At 40.5% G+C, this 20,860-nt stretch overlaps 2 protein-coding genes across 2 annotated transcripts; one reads left to right on the top strand and one right to left on the bottom strand.

Moving 5' to 3' along the window:
- The first annotated feature begins 1,476 nt into the window (after positions 1-1,476).
- On the top strand, positions 1,477-7,765 carry MRPS14 (mitochondrial ribosomal protein S14). The gene is made up of 3 exons (XM_084866039.1): positions 1,477-1,567; positions 3,435-3,593; positions 5,550-7,765. The coding sequence occupies exons 1-3, from the start codon at positions 1,523-1,525 to the stop codon at positions 5,730-5,732; spliced, it is 387 nt and encodes a 128-aa protein (XP_084722165.1). The 5' UTR covers positions 1,477-1,522; the 3' UTR covers positions 5,733-7,765.
- A 1,168-nt stretch (positions 7,766-8,933) lies between these two features.
- CACYBP (calcyclin binding protein) lies at positions 8,934-20,748 on the bottom strand. Its single transcript, XM_084866037.1, has 6 exons — positions 20,523-20,748; positions 15,766-15,985; positions 13,153-13,249; positions 12,896-12,995; positions 11,250-11,347; positions 8,934-9,481 (listed from the first exon to the last, which is right to left on the bottom strand). The coding sequence occupies exons 1-6, from the start codon at positions 20,541-20,543 to the stop codon at positions 9,325-9,327; spliced, it is 693 nt and encodes a 230-aa protein (XP_084722163.1). The 5' UTR covers positions 20,544-20,748; the 3' UTR covers positions 8,934-9,324.
- Between the last annotated feature and the right edge of the window lie 112 nt (positions 20,749-20,860).

The following is a 20,860-nucleotide window of genomic DNA, read 5'->3' as shown; positions in this document are numbered from 1 at the left end:
TCAGGTGTCCCATGTCACCTCAAAGAATTGAGCTCAGCTCTATGTTTTACTCTTTTTAACAGCAACTTTTTCCCGATTTTTGAATAGGGGGCACTTAATTTTCATTTTGCACAAATTATGTAGTCTGTCCTGATTCCTATAAGGGAGGCAAACTCAAACACAGGTTCTACCTGATGATAGTCAAGGTACCAACGTGTCATGATCTTATTTGGATGATGGGTGGTGTGTGTGTGTGTGTGTGTGTGTGTGTGTGTGTTTCCAGTTTGCATTAGACCCTGTTGGTGGGAACAGGCCAAGGAGGGCCCAGGGTTTGATGCTCAGGTGTGCTATTACTGCCATCTTGTGTTCAACTCACGCACAGCACAGAGCTCCCAGAGGAGACTCCCAGGCAGGGGCACTGGGGCTGCTAGCAGAAGTAGGTGCAAATAAGACATTGTGCACATGTTCGTAGTAGCATTATTCATAATAGCCAAAAGGAAGCAGCAAAGCAAGTGTCCATCTACAGATGAATGGATAAACAAAATGTGGTATATCCATACAATGGAGTATTTATAATTCAATCATAAGGAAGAGGGAAGTATTAACACATGCTATAACATGAATGAATCTCAAAGACATGTTAAGTGAAAGAAGCCAGTTACCAAAGGACAAGTGTATGATTCTACCTCTTTGAGCTGCATAGAGGAGTCCAATTCATAGAGACAGAAAACAGAAAGGTGGTAGCCCGAGGTTAGTAGTGCAGGGGAATGGGAAGATACTGTTTAATGGGTACATAGCTTTGCAATATGAAAAGTTCGGGAGATAGATGGTGGTTATGATTGTACAGCCATGTGAATGTACTTAATGCCACTGAATTGTACATTTAAAAATGAATGGGATGACCAGAAAGCTCCTTGTACTACAGACTGAAATCAGCAGTTTTTAAATGGCAAAGTTCCCCTTCCAATACAGAATATATATATATATATATATATATACACACACACACACACACATACTATCGATATATCATCGCTATCATCAGCATAATCATTATCACCATTATAATGGAAAGAGATTTACTACATCTACAGGAGGGATAACAGAGGAGTTGACAATAATTGTAGGTTTCTGGCGAGTAGGCCCCTAAACTGAATGGAGGATATAAGAGCAGGAGCAGGTCAGATGGAGGACTTATGGGAAGAGACTTTGGTGATAAGGAATGGTAGGTGGGGGGCAGGGACTGAAGGAAAGGACTTCGGTAGGAACGAAGGCCGCTTAAGAGAATAGGTGAAGCCGGAGGAAAGGGAGCATCAGGCTGCCCAATCGACATCAAAGCTGCGTTCTCGGGTTTGCAATTTGCCCAAGTCCAGTTCATTACCACCCAAACGCACATTCAGTAACTAACCCCTCCATCCCCATAGGGCACAGACCGCCCGCCGCCACGCCACACCCCCGGCGCCCAGACCACGCCCCCTACGTCACAAGCCCCGCCCCGCGGGTGTCAATAAAGTTGCAGCGGTTTGACTTTACAGCGAACAACATGGCGACCTCCATGCTGGGCTCACTGCTGCGGACCGTCCGGCAGGTTAGGCCCGGGTCCTAATCCCACCCTTCCCCCTTCCTCCGGAACCCCCAAACCCGCGGGCACCCCACTGCTCTGCCACCCGTCCCAGGGGCTCCCCTCCTCCGGCCCGAGCCGCCGATGTAAACTCGGTGTCCGTCACCGAAGCTGACTAGCACTGAACGCCGCAGCTTGGCCTGATTTATGAGTGAGAGCAGGGGGACCAGGGCAGGGGTCTGAGGGTGAGGCCCAGGGACCCCGCGGATGAGAGATGAGAGCGGAGCAGAGGAGACTTGGAAAGAGCTCAGCGGGGGAGGAGGAGAGCCCCGAGAGGGTGTCCTGGAGGCGGGAGGCGACCTTTCCCAGGAGCGGGGAGCAGTCAGCTCTGCGCAGAGCTAACGGCCAATCACAGGGCTGAGACCCGGCGGCGGCGCTCCGTGGCGGAGCGCGGACCTGTGAACCCGGAGGTCACAGTTCAATCCCCGGTCAGGGCACGGGCCACGGCACATGCCCGGGTTGCGTGTTTGGTCCCCAGGGTGGTGTGTGCAGGATCTATGATTCTCTGTCATCATTAATATTTCTCTCTCCCTTTCTGAAATAAAAAATACATTTTAAAAAACGAAGAAGGGCTGAGAACTGGCTACCGTGGTTAGCATGGTGGAGGCTGTTGGGGTGAAAGCCCTCAAGAGAGAATGGGGAAGAAAGCGGGCACGAAGTAGAGACAAGTCTCTGAAGACGTTTTGCTGCAAAATGGGGCAGGAAAATGGGTCCGGAGCTAGAGTGATGAGTCGGGAGTGGGTGCTTTGTGTGTGAGTGTTTTTAACATGACAGAAGTAAAAGCATCTTTGTGGTACCGGAAGAAATCCTGTAGAGTGAGGAGAAAAAGATGGAGGGGGAAATTGTTGGAGCTGTATGTACGCTTGTGTAGGCAAGAGATGACGGGTCTCACGAGGTACCATTGGTCTTAGGAACATGGACAGTTCATCCATAGTATCTTTGCTTAATAGAAATATAATGCCAACCACATACGTAATTTAAAATTTTCTAGTAGCACATTAAAATATTTTTTTTTAATATTAAGTTAATTTTTCTCCCCCAGTCGTGGGAGAAAAAAAGAGCTACAGGGGAAGCTATCAGAAGGAGTCAAACTTCAGCTAGAGCAAAAACCTGAAGGGGTTGTTAAGAAACAGGAGTTAAATTTTGATGGCTGTAAGTGGAAGAGTTCTAGGAGATGAAAAGGAGTTTTAGGAGGTGAAGAGACAGAGGGGCAGGGTAGGATGTGTACAAAACTGAAAGAAGGCAATCTTAATATGTAAAGCACTGGTACAAGAAAAAACAATATAATAAAAATATGGGCAAAGAACATAAAACATTCACAGAAGAAATAGTGTAGACCAATTCATTTTTAAAGTGTGTAGTTTTAAAAGTGTATTATTTTTGTAATCAGAAAAAAAGGTATATAAAGTTCTTTAAAAAAATATAGGGTGTCCCAAAATATATATATATATACACACTTTGTATAATTACAAAGGCAGTGTTTATTAAAATACATTTCAATCAAAATTGAACTGTTAAAGTGTTTTTGTTTGTTGTTGTTATTTTTTGTGACACCCTGTAAAAGTCTGTTAGGAAATGGTAGAGAGAAAGTTGATTGTAAAGAATTTAAGGGGAAAATGTTTCACCTTCCAACACAAATTATTGGCATTGTATTAATTGCCACCATTTTGGTTTAATGTACATCCATAAAAGGTATTTATTCTGAATTAAGAAGTCTATTTAAAATTACAAAAAAAAAATAGTTGATCATAAGTAGTGACTAAAAGGACTGCAGGATGGGGATATGGCAGAGCCTGGATCTAACTATCCCTCATTTATTCTTTATTTTTTTTAGATGGTTCCTTCATCAGCTTCAGGCCAAGTTCGAGGCTACTACGTAGACTGGAGAATGTTGCGTGATGTGAAGAGAAGGAAAATGGCCTATGAATATGCAGATGAGAGGCTACGGATTAATTCGATTAGGAAGAATGCCATTTTGCCAAAATACCTTCAGGTTAGCTAATTAAGATGAGTCCCTGACCACTCAATATCATTAACTCAAATCAGACCACTTTTGAAACTGTTTGTTGTGACTTACTGTCAAAATAATTTCTGGAGAATATGATCAAATGTTCTCAGTCAACACAAATGAATACCCTCGAAACTGATTTTGGTGAGTTTCAGATTGAAGAGAATTATTTGTGCCAAGCCTTTAACCTTTGTATTAGGTGATGCTTAGAAAGTACTGGGGCATGCTAACCACACCAGAAACTGGATGTTGTTTGACCTCGGGACTCCCCCTCCCGTGCTCCCACCTCATTCCGTGTCCTGAGCTCTGCTGATGCATGGGCTGTGTTCTTCACCCAGGGCCATGCCTAGCCGACCTGTCTGAACTCCTTTACCCATCTCTGTGCTGAGGTGGCCTTCCACTTAGGTTTACTTTCTTATCAGACTCCCTAACTTGAATAAGAGGATGACAATACTGTTTGGCATCCTGAAGCAGAAGGTCCTGCATCAACCTGGTGACGGATAGAATACCTGCATTCAAGAGTAGCATCAGGGGGTATAACTCAAACTCAAGGTCACTCAACTTATCAAACACTTAGAGTAAAAATAAAATTAATTTGTAGAAGTTGGCAGAATATATAGGCCATTAATTACTACGGATTCTTTTAAATCTTGTCTAGATTAAGCCAGATGAACAGAAAACTGAGTATGCTGGACCACTCATTACGGCTTTTACTGTAATGGCATTTAGATACTTGCCTATATTTAGGGAGTAGCAAGAAGTGGCCCTCTCGCCTCAGGATGTTGTGGAGGGCGTTATTTATGAAGACTCCCTGGAGAAATGTGTCTGGTATAAGCAGCAATAGTTGTGCCGAGATTCTCTGAATTATGAGACCTGATCGTGGCCCTGTGCCTAGTAGCTTCCAAGTCAGTATTTATGTCCCAGTTCTAACCAAATTACAGCCTTTCAGAGCACATAGCTTTGTCTCATTTTCCCTTTGCCCCAATTTCCTCATTGTAAACTGCCTTAAAGGTGTTTGGGAACAAGGAGTGGTAGGGGAGCGTGTGTGTACATATTATGTACATACATACGGTAAATAAATAATCTGCAGCTGATCCTCAGTTTCTGCCCTATGAAACTTCATTCTTCCAATCTGGTCATTTCTCTCTTTTCCAGTTCTTCCTATAGTACTTACTGTCTGTCATTACTTATTTCCCTTAGTCAATCAATACCTAATTGTGTTGTTTTATGTAATTCTAGCAACAAATGCTTTTGGAGATCAGGAACATAAATGCTTAATAATTTACGTTAATTTAGTGGCTTTCATTTAATTTAGTGGCATTTTCTCATTTATGTTCTTTTAATACATTGGAATAATTATTTTGCTTCCACACCAGTCTAACACAGGGTCAGACATACTTGCTACTGTAGTAATCTCTGTTTTTCTCCTCTCAACTACTTTTGCCCTAACCAGACTCACTCTCTGCCTTACAAATGATCTTTTAAATATGTAAAACTCATCTGATCACTCACTTTTGCTTTTCTATCAGTCAGAATCTTTACCACAGATGAGGATCCTACCTTTAATCCTTCTCCAGCCTCATCTCAACCACATTTGTTCCTATTTCAACTTCAGTCCAGAAGCTTCATACTTTCATGACTCAAAAATCAGGAAATATCCTAACTTTATACCCCAAGGAACTAGAAAAAGATCAAACTAAGCCCAAAATTAGCAGAAGAAAATGATAAAAGCAGAAATAATGAAATGAAGACCAAACACTAATGATCAGAGTAACCATGAGCTGGTGATTTTTCTGGTCTGTTTGTTTCTACTGAGGTTAAGGCTCCCTCCTATGTTCAGGGTTCTTGGGCCCAACTGGCCACATTAGTGAATCTAGCCTCTTGTTTTCTTCCTCTGAGCATTGACTTCACGTCTGTGTAACATGTTGTGACTTCCCTTAGGAAGTGGCTGATGAAGAAATTGCTGCCCTTCCCCGGGATAGCTGTCCTGTTAGAATCAGAAACCGGTGTGTTATGACGTCCCGTCCGCGTGGTGTGAAGCGGCGTTGGAGGCTTAGTCGGATCGTCTTCCGTCACTTAGCTGACCATGGGCAGATGTCTGGGGTCCAGCGAGCAATGTGGTAAACTGCCTTAGCTCCAGAACCTCCTGTGCTTGCAGGGAACCAGTTCTGATAAGACAGCCCTCTTCTAACAGACAAAAACCTAGTTTTAACAGGCGTCCAGTATAGGAGTCTAGTCTACCTGATGTCTATTTAAATTACTTTTAAATTTTCAATGAAGAAACCTAGATGTTTCATTCTGTCAGTGAATTATCTTTCCTGTTGGACTAATGAAGCATATGTGTTTCCAAGATGATGCAGAGTAATAAAAATATTTTCTGTGAAAATATGCTCTGTATGCTTGCCTTTTCCTTCAAATTTAATCTTCTAGCAACAACAGAAAAGGGTTCTTGTATTTAAGGGCATTATCTCAGAAAGCAGGACTTATCTTCTAGTTCATCCAAATCATCAACATGGAACTAGCTAACCTGGGGCAGGCGACCTGTATTGCTGGTCTGGCTTTTCTAACCTGCACAATTCACTGTTCTGTTAATTCGTTGTTAGAAAAACAGTATGTGGGAAGGTAGAGCTGATGTCTGGATTAGCTAATGCTCAATTTTTGTATGATGGCTGAATGAACAGCAGAACCACTAAGTGTTTTCTTGTTCCACCTTCAAGGGGCCTTAGAACAAAGCCCCTGAAAAATCTATGCAAAGAGGAAACGTTTTGTTGAAAGTATATAGTCTCTGTAGCAAAAATGAGTAAAAATAGCAGTAACAGTGTGATCAGCCCAGTGATAACGGCGTTCAGCACTGACTTAATGTTGGGACAGTATTCCTGGAGCCGACACCTGCACTTACAACAGGAGACCAGTGATGCGACTCTTTGCAGATAGAACAGTGGAAGCAAAGGCACAGAGACATCAAACAGTGAAACTAGTCACTTCAGTGTATCAAACATGTAGTGCAAAACAAGGGCCATACCATGGAAAATGTCATACATGGCAAAAGGACAAGACTGAATTTAAATACCAGTTATTCGAGTTTTAAGCAAAGGAATGATATCAGCTTGCTCTACTGCTGTGTGGTAGAGATAGCCATGAGAGGAAAAGGCATCATACAAGATAACGGGTCAGGACGATGTCTTAAATTGTTCAGGTAGACAAGTGCCTGAACTGAAGTAGTGATATTAACAAAGGAGATGATGGGACAGATCTAAGTATTATTTAGGAAAGAAAATTGTGCTTATAATTAAGAAGTAAAAGGGCTCTCTGGGTTCCTGGTAAGGGTGACTAGATGGTAGAAGGCAACTCCCAGATAGAAGAACTGGGGGAAAAGAATGGGTTTAGGGGAAACAAGATCTCTAAGTTCAGGTTTCAGCCATGCACTGTGAAAGGCCTGTATCATCCTGAAGAAGTCTACTGTGCAGGTGGATAGCAGTCAGGAACTTGGTGGAGATGGAGCTATGAGAGGGGAATTGTCAGTATACCTTGGATTCATATATCTTACAGTTTATAAACTGGAATGCTCTAGCAAATTCCTGCTAGAAACTAGTGTTAATCAAATTCTAACTAGATCATCACATTTGCTGATCTCTGGCATTTACTGGTAAGACATGCCCCAACTTTTTTTGTTTGACTCAGGATCCAAGTGCAATCCAAATTTGGTTGCTTTGTCTCCTTTTTCTCCATGTCTTTCGTTTATTGGAGGAGCCAGGATATTTGTACTGTAGTGTCTAACATTGGGCTGTTTGTATCGTCATGTGTCCTTCGCTAAGGATGGCAATGGTGATATTTTAAATGCCAACGTTTTTCTGCATTAGTTGCAATTTGTCTGTAGGAACTTTTCCTTATCAACAGTTTATTATTCTAAAATACTCTTCTTACACTGAAGACCAGATAAATGCATGATTTTCTATCAATTTTCAGAATAAATGAATTGATGCTCTAGCAACTTCCAAAGGTAGCAAATATGAATTTCCCCATACCCTCAACAATCAGTATGCTCAACTTTGGGTTTTCCCAATAAAAGGTAATAAATGTGTTTTTAAATTTCTCTTCTGAACAAGGTGGGCATCTTTTTATATTAAAGTTTAGTTACATTTCTTTTTTTGTGAACAATATCTTAATTTTGGAATCTTCTTGACACATCATGTATTTTTTATTATGGGATTTTTTTCTTGGCTATGTAAACATTTATTATGTAGTTAAAATTAACCAATATTTAACCTTATTACTTCTAGATTTTAAGTCACATAATGTAGGTTTCCCTCACTCTTGGGTAATAATGGAGTTCTATCCACGTCTTCTAGTACTCACAGGGCTTCACATATATATTAGCTTTCATCTGTTTGCAATGTACACATACGGTTATCTCAATAAAAGCCCATCTCTGCCCCTTGTTGAAATGCTATTAGAGGCATACCTTGGAGATATTGCAGGTGCAGTTCCAGACCACTGAAATAAATTGAATATCGCAATAAAGCGAGTTGTAATCTTTTTGCTGGTGGAGGGTCTTGCCTTCAATTTGTAAATAATGCAACACCTGTGAAGCGCAATAAAGTGAAGCTCAATATAACTTCTGCCTTGGGTCTTTTTCTATTCTGTTCCATTGGTCTGTTTATTCATGTATCAACATCACAGCTTTAATTATAGTTTTACAAAGTGTTCAGTAGTAACAACTAGCCTATATATAGGCTGTTTATTCATTTTAAATGCTACTTAACAAACTTTATTTTACCATTGGTATCAAATTTTCTTATTATAGTAGTCTTGGCTAATCTCCTCTTGGATTTCTCCTCCATGTGTTTGTTTTCTCTTACTCCTCAGTTGCATTGGCAAATACCTCCAATATAACATAGTTATGGAGATCACAGGTTTTTTGCTCTTCCTCTTTTTAGGAGCAGCAATTCTCTCTAAAATAAACAATTTCTCTCCCAAAGCCTAACTTTTCCTGGGTAAACAGATAAAGATATTCCACTGAATAAAAAAAACCCTAACTTCACTGAAAATAGAAAAGATGGATTTTTACATCTGTTTTTAGCTTATGGTTATTGCTTTTTATAAGCTATCTGATCCGTGGTAAAACTTACTAATTGGTACTATACAAAGATATTTGTCTATTCTTGTCAAAATCAGATTTAGTTTCAATTTATTCATAAACTATATCTAAACCCAGAGAAAAACATTTGTTATTGGATCATTAGGACATTGCAATGCATGGTATATGTATTAAGCTGCTAACAGAAAAGAAATATCTCTATAGCAACCTTAAAGCACAGATACGAATTTGTATTTTCTGAAAAAATTCAAGTTTTATTTACTTATTCTTACATTGGTGAGAACTGATGTCAAGAACTTAACAAGCAGTAACATTTTCCCCCTACCTCTTAGCTGAACAAAAATACACACAATATGGCATTTTCATTAGGCAAGATTTGCTTTTTTACATTTTACATGAGAATGCAAATATTAAAATGACCAGTTTACTAAGGAAACCATCTTTAGAGGATCTGTTTAATAAGCATATTTTATTTAAATAAATCCTCCCGTAGGAGAATTCATTGCCTTTACTTAGAAGGCTCTGTAAAATTATCTTAAAATTATCTGCAGCTCACCAACATGTCCTTATTGGAAACATCACTTTCCACATCACAATTCCCGAAAGAACTTTAAAGTCTCAAAATTCTGTCTCTCCTTTGGCTTGCTTCTCTCTTGATTGTACCCAGGCTTTATTAATGGTTCGCTTCATGTCATCATCTCCATCTTCATAAATTTTCTTTAGAACATTCATCAGTCCCTCACTAGGATCTGTTTCAGTGTCATAGGAGGGCTTTCTGTTAAAAAGAAAATGTAATAATTAAGAAATATGTGTATATATACATCTAAAAATTATGTGTGTGTATTCACAAATGATCTCATTTAAGACAAATTTTATAAGCATGATTGATTACTAAGTATAGGAAAACACAAATCAGGTTAACATATCAAGTGTAGGAGTGGAGGTAAGGGGAAGATATTGAGTATCTTTAATACAGCATATAACAAATTCATCTTAATTAAAACAATATACACCCACACATTGTGTCTAGTTGTAGCAAAGAAAGGTCATCAAAATGGCTAGGGGTTTTCTTGGGACAGTGGGATTTTAGTTAATTTTTAGCAGAAAAAGTAAATAAGCATTTACTTTTTTGAACTGTCTGAATTTTTTTTTAAAGCATTGTTTCCTCATATTATTATTATTTTTTTTTATTTTCTTTTTTAAATATATTTTATTGATTTTGTACAGAGAGGAAGGGAGAGAGATAGAGAGTTAGAAACATTGATGAGAGAGAGTCATCGATCAACTGCCTCTTGCACACCCCCCACTGGGGACATGCCCGCAACCAAGGTACATGCCCCTGACCGGAATCGAACCCGGGACCTTTCAGTCCCCAAGCCGACGCTCTATCCATTGAGCCAAACCGGTTTCGGCTTCCTCATATTATTTGAAAAAAATATTTTGAGAGAAAAACACAAACATACATTACATATGGACACACACTGAATTTTATATTTTTAATTAGAAAAGCCCTCCTCTTAAGCCTGAGATATATGGATGGGCCTGTGCCCAGCAGTAAAAACAACAGTCCTTAATGTAGGCAATACCCTTTGTGGAATCAATGTTCAACCTAGGCCTATGGTCGGCAAACTGGGGCTCGTGAGCCACATGCGGCTCTTTGGCCCCTTGAGTGTGGCTCTTCCACAAAATACCACAGCCTAGGCGAGTCTATTTTGAAGAAGTAGCGTTAGAAGAAGTTTACGTTTAAAAAATTTGGCTCTCAAAAGAAATTTTAATCGTTGCCGTACTGTTGATCTTCAGCTCTGTTGACTAATGAGTTTGCCGACCACTGACCTAGGTCAGTTCATATTTAATTCTTTACTCACCTCATTTATTAAGTGCCAGGTTATATACTGGACACTGGAGATAAATAGTAAGACAGGGTTCTGTACTCAGGTAATTCACTTTAGATTTAAAAATCAGTTCCATTAGAGAGTGCCGAACTCTAATCAACCACATAGCAAATGCAGGCTGACTATCAGAGTGAGACAAAGGTGGATGGCTAACTGACTCCATGTAGTACATTATCAATACAGAGTAATGTGTGACCTAAAATGGAAGTGTCCTTGAATAAACATTTTTTAGAATAGCATTAAAGTAGGATAAAAATATTCTATCTTTTCCACCCTAAATCAGTGACAATGAAACTCCATAACTACATTATCAGAAACTTCAATGGAACTCAAACACCACAGGCTATCTGGGTCTCTCTAGAACTAAAATGAAATCTCTGGGAATGGGCACCGTATCTAGAGACGCACTATTGGTCCAGGGTTAAGAACCAGCACAAAAGAGCCAACCAAATGCAACATGCTGGACATTTCCAGTAGGTTCTGATGGTTGGAGCATATGTTAAGATAATTGGGTTAGTTAGTGGACACTGAGAAATAAGTCGTCAAATCACAGACTATACAACTCTATTATTTATAAAGACAAACTATTAAAAATCTATAATCCCAGCAAAGAACACATTAAAATTCTTAAGAAAATGAAAATGAACTCACTCTTTCTCTTTGCACTCTTTTTCAACCTGCGTCAGGTAGTCCCACCGTGTGTTTTCCGCTTTCTTTCTACATAAGATTATAACTGTATCTGTCTTGACCTAGAATACACAGAGATAAGCATGAATGTTTAGAAGACAATTATTTATTCACTAATCACTACTTCAATGTGTAGGACCTGTTTTAGGAACTAGTAATACCTTCCATACTATCATGGAAGAGGAAAGACCACATGGAAAATTAGAGTACTGTCAAATACTATGTGCTCTCAAGACAAAGAGGGTGTTAATGGCAACTGGAGAAGGACCTTCATCAGGAAGTGCTCTCCAAGTTCCAGGAGAAAGAGTCTTCGAGGCAATTGGCACAGCAAGGATAAGGGCTCCAAGATGGGATGATTTTGGTGTGTTTGAATAAAAAGAAAAAAGGAGTGGCTGGATTGTAACATAGTAGTAAGAGGGGTCAGAGACAGGCAGAAAATCCAATCATATAAGGCAGTATCACTGAGTCTGGAAGGTAGTAAGAAAACAGGACGAGTTAGAGTATACAACTCTTTCAACAGTGATCCATGTAATTCCTAGGACAGGAGTCCTTTGAGTGTCCTTCAACTATGGAATTAGCTGATGAAAAGTGCGCAGTGAGACACAAGCTAATCAATAAATTATATTCCAGTATTACCTTTAAGCTGCTACATAAAACTATGTATAGATGGCAGAATGACACATCTATATACCAGATGCATTAAACCTCATTTATTTAAATTAGGTAGAAAGAAGGAATTATCTGAATTAGTGAATAGTTTTTGAAAAGACAGTTTATTTTTTAAAATGCATATTTGAGAGGGAGAGAAAGAGAGAGATGAAAACATCAATGATAAGAAAGGAATCATTGATTAACTGCCTCCTGTGCCACATTAGGGATCAAGCCCACAACCACAGCATGTGCCCTGACCAGGAATCGAATTGTGATCTCCTGATACATAAGTTTACGCTCAACCACTGAGTAAGACTGGCTAGACAAGACAGTTTATTTTTATAGTTTTTAACTCCAATTAGGCTAAGTATTTAAGTCCTTTTATGTATCAAAACCCATAAAGCTTCTAATAATAGCTGTTAATTTAAACACTTTATATATACTTCATTTCATATATAATTTCAGCTTTGTGAAATAAATTATTCCTGTAGTACAATTGCGGAAACTGGGACAGAAAGTTATTAAATGACGTGCCACAAAAGGTTACAACCAATAAGTGGCAAGACTACCATTAAAACTCAAGTCCCACTCTTAACAATTTTAAAAGCATAGTCCTCTCCAGATTTTAATGCAATATTCCTATAATAATCTTTTTTTTTTTTCCTGGAGCAGGGCTTGGCAAACTTCTTCTGTAAAGGGCCAGAGAGTAAATGTTGTAGGCTTTGTGAGCCACATGATCTGCTGAAGCTACTTAATTCTGCTGTCATAGCATAAAAGCAGTCCCACATACAATACACAAATAAGTGTGGCTGCATTCAAATAAAACTGGACTTACAAAATAAGCAACATGCTGTAGTTTGCTGATTTCTGATATACAGGATTAATTCTACTTCTCAATTCTGAATTAGCCGAGAACAATTTAATGAGATTTCACAATATGACAAAAAAAGCAGACTTACTTTTTTTGAACTACCTTCCACAGAGATGGGTTTCAAAAGGTTGTTCACAATCATGGAGTAATTCTTCCCATTTAGATTCTTTACCAAAAGATCAAATGACCTACAACATAACAACACACACACTATCTTTCTGGTTCTATGAAAGGTGCTGTTAAGCAAAATTTTAGATACTGTTTAAAAAAAAAAAAAAAAAAAGAGGCCATAACTAAGTAATTGCTGACTTAAAGCTCACTGTCTTCCCCATAATGGGAACTCACCTCTCTGTGAAGTGCACCTGCACATTCTCCATGGGGACTTGCTGGACTCCAGTTAAGGTAATATAGATTTTCACAAACTTATCTGACTGATCCCATCCTAGTAACAAAAATAACAAAAAAAGACTTGAATGAAGTCTGACACTATCTTTAAAACAGTAAGTGCATATGGCTTATAATAAAAGGAAGTAAAATGGAAATCTAGTATTAGAAACAAGAAAAAATTATAAATATTTTACTAGATGGAGAAGAGCTTCAAAGCAGTTAAGTATCTACCCAAAATTAGGCATTTAGCCAGTGGTAGAACTTGAATTCAAATCCATATTTACTGAACACAAAACCTGTGTTTTTTTATTACTCAAAATAAAGTATCCTCATCAGAGGATACATTTCCATTGATTTTTAGAGTGAAAGAGAGAGGAAAATACAAAAAGAAATATTGATGTGAGAGAAACACATCGATTGGCTGCCTCTTGCACGAGCCCTGACCAGGGCCAGGCTAAGGAGGAGCTTGCAACCAAGGTACGTGCCCTTGACCAGAATTGAACCTGGGACCCTTCAGTTCGCAGGCTGACAGCTCTATCCACTGAGCAAAACAGGCCAGGGACTTAAGTATATTATTTAATAGTAGTTAATTTCCCCTATTTATGGAAATAATTTTGTCCTATCCCTAAATATTAGTATTCTCCACTAAGCTGGATTACCAAACATCAGTACTAATTCCATAATCATTTCCACTTATCTAAGCAGTTCAACACACACAACCAATCATAGCTTCCTCAATTCCCTTCTCTGACAAAGTAAAATAGAATCTGATTCACCCAAATCTGCTAATTTGACTAACCTAACATTTACTAAATGCCATTTCAGTATACACTGTCAAACTTCTGGCTTTATAATCTAGATGATTTGTCAACACAAAAAATATACAAACATCACATAAAAGCATATTAAGTTTATTGTATACAATATTATATATATATATATATATATATATATATATATATATCCCTCACACTTCCTCAGTTTGTCTTATAGAATGAAATATAGTGCCAATTTTAAAAAAGAAAAAAAGCCCTACAGAATCCTATAGAACATCACATAATCTCTTATTCATTCAATCCATCCTTCACATTAAGTTTCTCCCTAAACACAAATCTAGGTTCTTCCTTAATGTGCCATAATCCTACCACTTTTAGACCATTTTCCTATATCAATCAACTAAATACATAGCACAATTCCTATAGTACATCCCTTAAACACGACACATTGTTTTTCACGACAATACTCAAAATACACGGTTTGAGCCCGGCCAATGTGGTTCAGTGGTTGTCTGCCTATGAACCAAGAAGTCATGGTTTGATTCTTGGTCAGGGCACATGCCTGAGTTGTAGTCTCGATACCCACTGTGGGGCCCAACTGCCCTCCCCTCCTGGCCTGATTGCCTCTAACTGCCTCTACCTCGGCCCGCCACAATGGCTTTGTCCGGTAGGATGTCCGGAAGGTCTCCCGGTCTAGCTAGCATATTACCCTTTTATTAGTACAGATAAGAAAGGAATAAAGGGAAGGCCAGACATTATTAGCATGGTCATTTGGAGGAAGCTGCACTTTCACATTCCCCAGCGAACTACTGGCCCATTCCATGCAAAACACTGGAAGAAGGGGTCTATCAAAGGGAAAAGGTGCAGAAAAGTTGGGGGTGAATTTGGGAAGGTTCTTGCCTGCTGATCTAACCTGGGAACCATGGATTGGCTACCGGGGGCAGGACCCATGCAAGCTCATGAAAATTTGGGAAAGCATAATCCCCCAAAGGAGCTTGCCCCCAAGCAAAGGAGCTTGCTCTCTTGGTGCTCTTGGCTCATTGGGCTCTCTCGCATGCCCATGTTCCCTCCATAGCCACATGGCCCTGCAGACCCCACACACAATAGACTGATGGACTGCAACTGGAAACACAAGCCAACCGAGCTCAATGGGACTGGACACTGCTCCAACATGAAACGAAAACTCTAGGCAACAGCTTTGATCCAAATTCTGCTGAAGCCACAGTTAAACTGCTATGGCAGGACAAAGAGAAATGGGACCTTGGAAACTCAGGAGTATAATTCCACAGAAATAAAGCTTTCTACAGTCTCTTACCCTCCAGTGCGAGTATCAGAAAATTCTTTTTCTCAGGACATTGCACGCCTACTCCCACCAACAACCCACCAAAAACGTGTCCACAAGTCCAAGCACAGCAATGGCACATAGGTGCTCAAAATGTTTCTTAAATTAACTAGATTTCTTAATCCAATTAATATTGGTGGTTGTTTGTCAAAAAGAAATGCAAAACGATGAAAATCAAAACAAAAAGCTTTGTTCCATATGTACCCAGTAGGTTCTTTCTTGTTGGCATTCATCATTGTACTAAATCAGCTTGCTCTGGTAATAGCTTCTAGAATGTATCCTTATCCTATCCTTTCTCATCTTTTAAAAAGCATCTTATTAAATAAGTGATGTATTCAAACCACTAAAACACTCAAAACTATTTTTAAAATTAAGTTTGTTATGCTAGTTGGTCACTACTGAGGATGAGCTGCTCACAGGCGAGAAGAGCAGGAGGTAGAGAGCGCGTCATACCATAATTGCTGACTTTCACTGTATACCCCGTTGTAATGGGAGCAACCACTGCAGCTGGTTTTTCATTGTCAAGAAGTTCTGCTTTCCTCGGTGACTTCTGCTGCGTCTTGTTCTTGACTTCGGTCTCAATCTTGGATTTCTCAGCTGTGAGAGCATCACGTACTCTCTTTCTAGTGGCCTTTTCTAGCAGCACCTTCACCTCTTCAAGATCTTTCTGTAGCTGTGTTAAAGTAAAAGATAAGTTAGCTATGATAAGATAAAAGCTTGATATTATGCCTATTGGTCATTTCAGTTTACTGAAATAAGAACTAAGAATTAAGAAGGTTCATTTAAATTTTCTCAGGTTGGGTAGTAACTTGAATTCTTTCCTCCAGCCTATTTTAAATAAAAAATGAAAACTTAACAGTCTTGTAAAAACAATAGAAAATCAAGCCTAAATTTTCCAGTGTAGTAGACTGTTATCTGCCTTTGTTGAACATTTTCTTAAAATATATTTTTACTGATTTCAGAGAGGAAGAGAGAGACAGAAACATCAATGATGAGAAAGATTCACTAATCAGCTGCCTCCTGCACACCCCACACTGGAGATAGAACCCACAACCCAGGCATGTGCCCTTGACTGGAACCGAACGCCTATGCTCCATTCCCTGACCAAACAGGCTAGGGTTGCTGTAGAACATTATATTTACAAGATAGTTCTGTGATTTAAATTGCGATGAAGAAATCAGTTTTTTGTTTTGTTTTGTTTTGTTTTTAAAGAAAAGGCGTTCATAGATTCCCTTATAACATGCAGTCCTAGTCATCAGGAATTTTAGTTTGGAATTTTAAAAATAGAGTAAAAGGATGAGGGAATACATGATGTGTGGTGAAATATTCCAGTAACTTCACTGAGGTCATCTAACTCTATCAGATATATAACTCTATCACTGATATTCCTTCACCAAGTACCTAAATATTACACCTTAAAAAGTTTGAAAAGAAAATGTATCTCTGCTTTTAAGAAGTCTTGTTCTGAAGCTCCAGGCTTATACTTATGATTGAAAGTCTGGGACTTGGTTGTACAATAGAGAGAAAAAAGCCTGAGCAAACAATCCAACACACTCCTGATCATTATAAAAGCCACCTGCTGTTCTTTCCTCACGCCAGTACCTCACCTACTTAAGTCTACTTTCTAGAGGTAGAGCCAACAGTTTAAATTTGAGAGTTAAGACACTGTTAGAAAATTAATAGGCTTAAAGAAATATTTTCCCAGTTATCCTCTGACAAATTACAAATAAGGAATTTCTTTTTCTTTTCATATATATATATATATATATATATATATATATATATATAATTTTTTATTGATTTTTTTACAGAGAGGAAAGGAGAGGGATAGAGAGTTAGAAACATCGATGAGAGAGAAACATTGACCAGCTTCCTCTCGCACACCCCCCACTGGGGATGTGCCCATGACCAAGATACATGCTCCTGACAGGAATCAAACCTGGAACCCTTCAGTCTGCAGACCGACGCTCCATCCACTGAGCCAAACCGATTTCGGCTGAAAATTCTTTTCTTAAAATAATTTTACATTCTGGCTGATACTAGCAATATGATAAGAGGATACCTACATTTATATTCTGAGAACATACAAAAAGCTCAATATAAACATCTTTAAATAACTCAATATAATATCTGAAGTAGAGTTTAGGAGTCCTAATGTTTCTCAAGTCTTATAAAAATGCAGTGACAGAAAAATGCTTTCTTTTATCCAATTCTTTTACTATCTCATTTAACTCAGATGCCCTTGCTTCACCACCTGTAACTGATAATGGTATAAAAAGTCCAACTGTGCCATCTCCAGGCTCACGACCACAAAACTCCTATTACTAAGACAAAAAATTGCAAGCTTATCTTGGGAGCATAAGACCAAGATGTTTTAGTTCAAAGCAAAGCAATCATTTTTTTTATTATAATGGTTTTAATTTTTCATATGAATCTAATACCAATATTATAAAAATGTTGAAATTAAAATTAGTTTATGTCCCTAGAGTAAGAATTTAGTTTTAAAAATGTACCAAACAAGAGGTTTTATTTCTTGATAGGAATCCTTTTTTGAGCAGACCCTGAAAAGATCTCAGAGAATTAATGGATTTCCAGGCCTTTTATAGCCAGTTTTGGCTCAAGCACTACAAACTACTACAAACAAGGTATATCCACTGTAAGTCTGAAACAACTTCAAGCAAGTGTTTACAGTATTCCTCAATTGCTCTGTTCCCTGCAGTCCCGAAACCAGTAAAAGCCTTTCCTGCCCACATACTATAAGGTGCCCTAGATGGAATAGCTTCTCATCTAATCTACCTTGGCATTCACTTGTTTTCCTTATGCAAAAATCACATATCCCTTTTATACCCAGCCATAAACACATTTAAATTTACCTTCTAATCTAGTTCCAAATCCTACGCTATAAGGCATTAAAATCAAAATGCCTTAAACTGGGGAAAGGACTGAAAAGACATTTCTCAAAAAATATACAAATGGCATAACCACTAAGCACATGAGAAGATGCTCAGCTTCATTCATTAGTCATTAAGGAAATGCACATCAGAACCACAATGAAATACCACTTCATACCCACCAAGATGGCTAATGTCAACAACAAAAACACCCGTGAAATAAGGGAATCTTGAGACATTGCTTGTGGGAATGTAAAATGGTACAGCCACTTTGGGAAGGAGTTTTGCAATTTCTCAGAGTTACCCTGTTTCCCCCAAAATAAGAGTGTCTTATATTAATTTTCTCTCCCAAAACCCACATGAAAAGTAGTTCACAAGTATTCATAGCAGCGTTGTTCCTAACAATCAAAAAGTAAGAATAAATCAAATGTCCATCAATTGATTAACTGATAAACAAAATGTCATAAAAGGGAATACAAGCTCCACCATGGATGAACTTGCAAACATTTTGCTAAGTGAAAAAGAACCAAAAGGCAAAAGGCCACATGCTATAAGCTTCTATTTATATGCAATGCCCAGAACAGGCAAATCCATAAAGACAGAACTAACTGGACTGGTGGTTGCTGGCGGAGGAAGAATGGGGAGTGACTTTTTAATGGACCCCTAGGTTTCTTTGGGGTGTGATGAAAATGCTCTGGAACTGGCAGTGATAGTTTCACAACACTGAATATACTAAAATAAACTGATTTGTATGCTTTAAGTTGGTTAAAAACAGTGCATTTTCTCTCAGACAAAACACCCTCCCCCAAACATCCCTGAATGTTTAAGTATCTCAACTGAGAAAGCCCCTTGGTCCTGGCGGGGTAGCTCAGTTGGAGCATCGGGCAGATGTGCCAAGGTTTCAAGTTCCATCCGGGGTCAGGGCACACATAAGAATCAACCAATGAGTGCATAAATAAGTGGAACAAACTGATGTTTCTCTCTCCCTCCCTAAAAATCAATCAATTATTTTATTATTATTTTTTAAGAGCCCTGGCCAGGTAGCTTAGTTGATTAGAGCATCATCCTGATAGCCAAGGTTTCCATTTAGATCCCGGGTCAGGGCACATACAGGTGTCAACCAATGAATGCATAAGTCAGGGTAACAACAAATTGGCTGTTTCTTCCCCCCCTCCCCCGTCTCTCCCTTTTTCTCTCCTCTGCCCCCCCTCCCTCGCCCCCCAAAAAAGCAAGGCCCTTACTTCGAAGAGGATGAATACTGAGCTATCCTTATGTTATGACTGTAAAGGCACTTCATAGATTATTTCCTCAGGGCACAGAGTACCCCAAGTCCTATCTTTCACCCATAACGTAAACTTGTGGCAAGTTATCCAGAATACTACTTAAACACACACACACTTTTTCTTCATTTAAACCAGAGTATGAGACTTAAAAAAAAAAAAGTCATCTGAGATTCCCCAGACCTGTTCCTATTGAGGAAAAGATTTCCAGGAAACCAGACACCCAGCACTTCACTGCGATTCTGACATTCTCATCAGGCCAGGAAAAGAGCAACCCAAATATTGTCGGTCCCAGCTGGTCATTGCCAAACTCAGTCTCCAAAGGAGTGAGGCCGCTTCGGTGCAGAGTTTACAGAACGGAGGAGAGAACGGGGCTGTTCCCCGCTAGGAGTGACACCTCCCTTCCCACACAGCCGGTGGCCATCCGCCAAGCACCGTGTAAACAGAACTATTCCTCGGTCCCCAAAACCCTCTGACAGGAGTACTAACTGCTATGGCTCAAGAGAGAGCACCACAGCGTGCGCCCCCAGAACGGGGCTCCTGGCGTGTGCGGAGAACACACGCCTGAGGACCGGCGGGCTGGGACCAGACTTCCCCGCCCACCGCCTCCCACGCCGGAGTGACACTCGGTGTCCGCGATCGGCCCTCATGGAAGGAAGAGTCACGTCCCCGGGCTACAACCGTCCCCGGGCTACAACCGCCGGCGCCGAACGGGCCCGGGGCAGACAGGAAGGGGACCAGCCTCCCATTCCACCGCCCGCCCTACCGGAGGCCGAGAAGCCCGACACACGCCGCTCGCCCGCCCCGCGCGCGGGGACAGACCCGGCCCGGCCCGGCCATCGGCCACTTCCCCACAGGGGCAGCGCGGCGCCAGGGGCCGCTGCAGGGAGGAGGCCTGAGGAGCGCGGGGACCCGGCGGCGCAGGAAGCTGCCAGGGGGGCGGCCGCAGGGCAGTCAGTCAGCACGGGAAACAGAGTGGTGGGGGCGAGCGACCGCGCAACCGGGCGACTGAGGAAGATGAGGCGGGAGCAACCCTTACCTCCTCCACAGCTGAAGCCATGGTCGGGCTGGATAGGCAAGGCACGAGCTTGCAGCCCCGCGGGGTAAAGAACAGGAAACGCCGCACCCACGCGACTCGCAACGCCCGCAGCCCTGCGGCGACCCGGACTGACCCTGCACCACACCACGGCCCGCCTACCGCACGCGGCGCCTCTGGAACCTTCGCGAGTCTGGCGTCACAGCCCCCGGCGCCGCCCTCCTCCCTCAGCCCCGCCCCGCCGAGCCTGGCTCCGCCCCCCTTGCCGGCCGAGCCTCCTAGCGACGCTCAACTCTCGCGAGAAGTGTAACGCCACTTCCTCTCCGTGAGGACGACTGTAC

Source organism: Pipistrellus hanaki (genome assembly GCF_964339955.1).
Source record: "Pipistrellus hanaki genome assembly, chromosome: 18".
Taxonomy (NCBI): Eukaryota; Metazoa; Chordata; class Mammalia; order Chiroptera; family Vespertilionidae; genus Pipistrellus; species Pipistrellus hanaki.
Note: the sequence above shows the minus strand (reverse complement) of the source record. Positions and strands in the feature narration are given on the sequence as shown.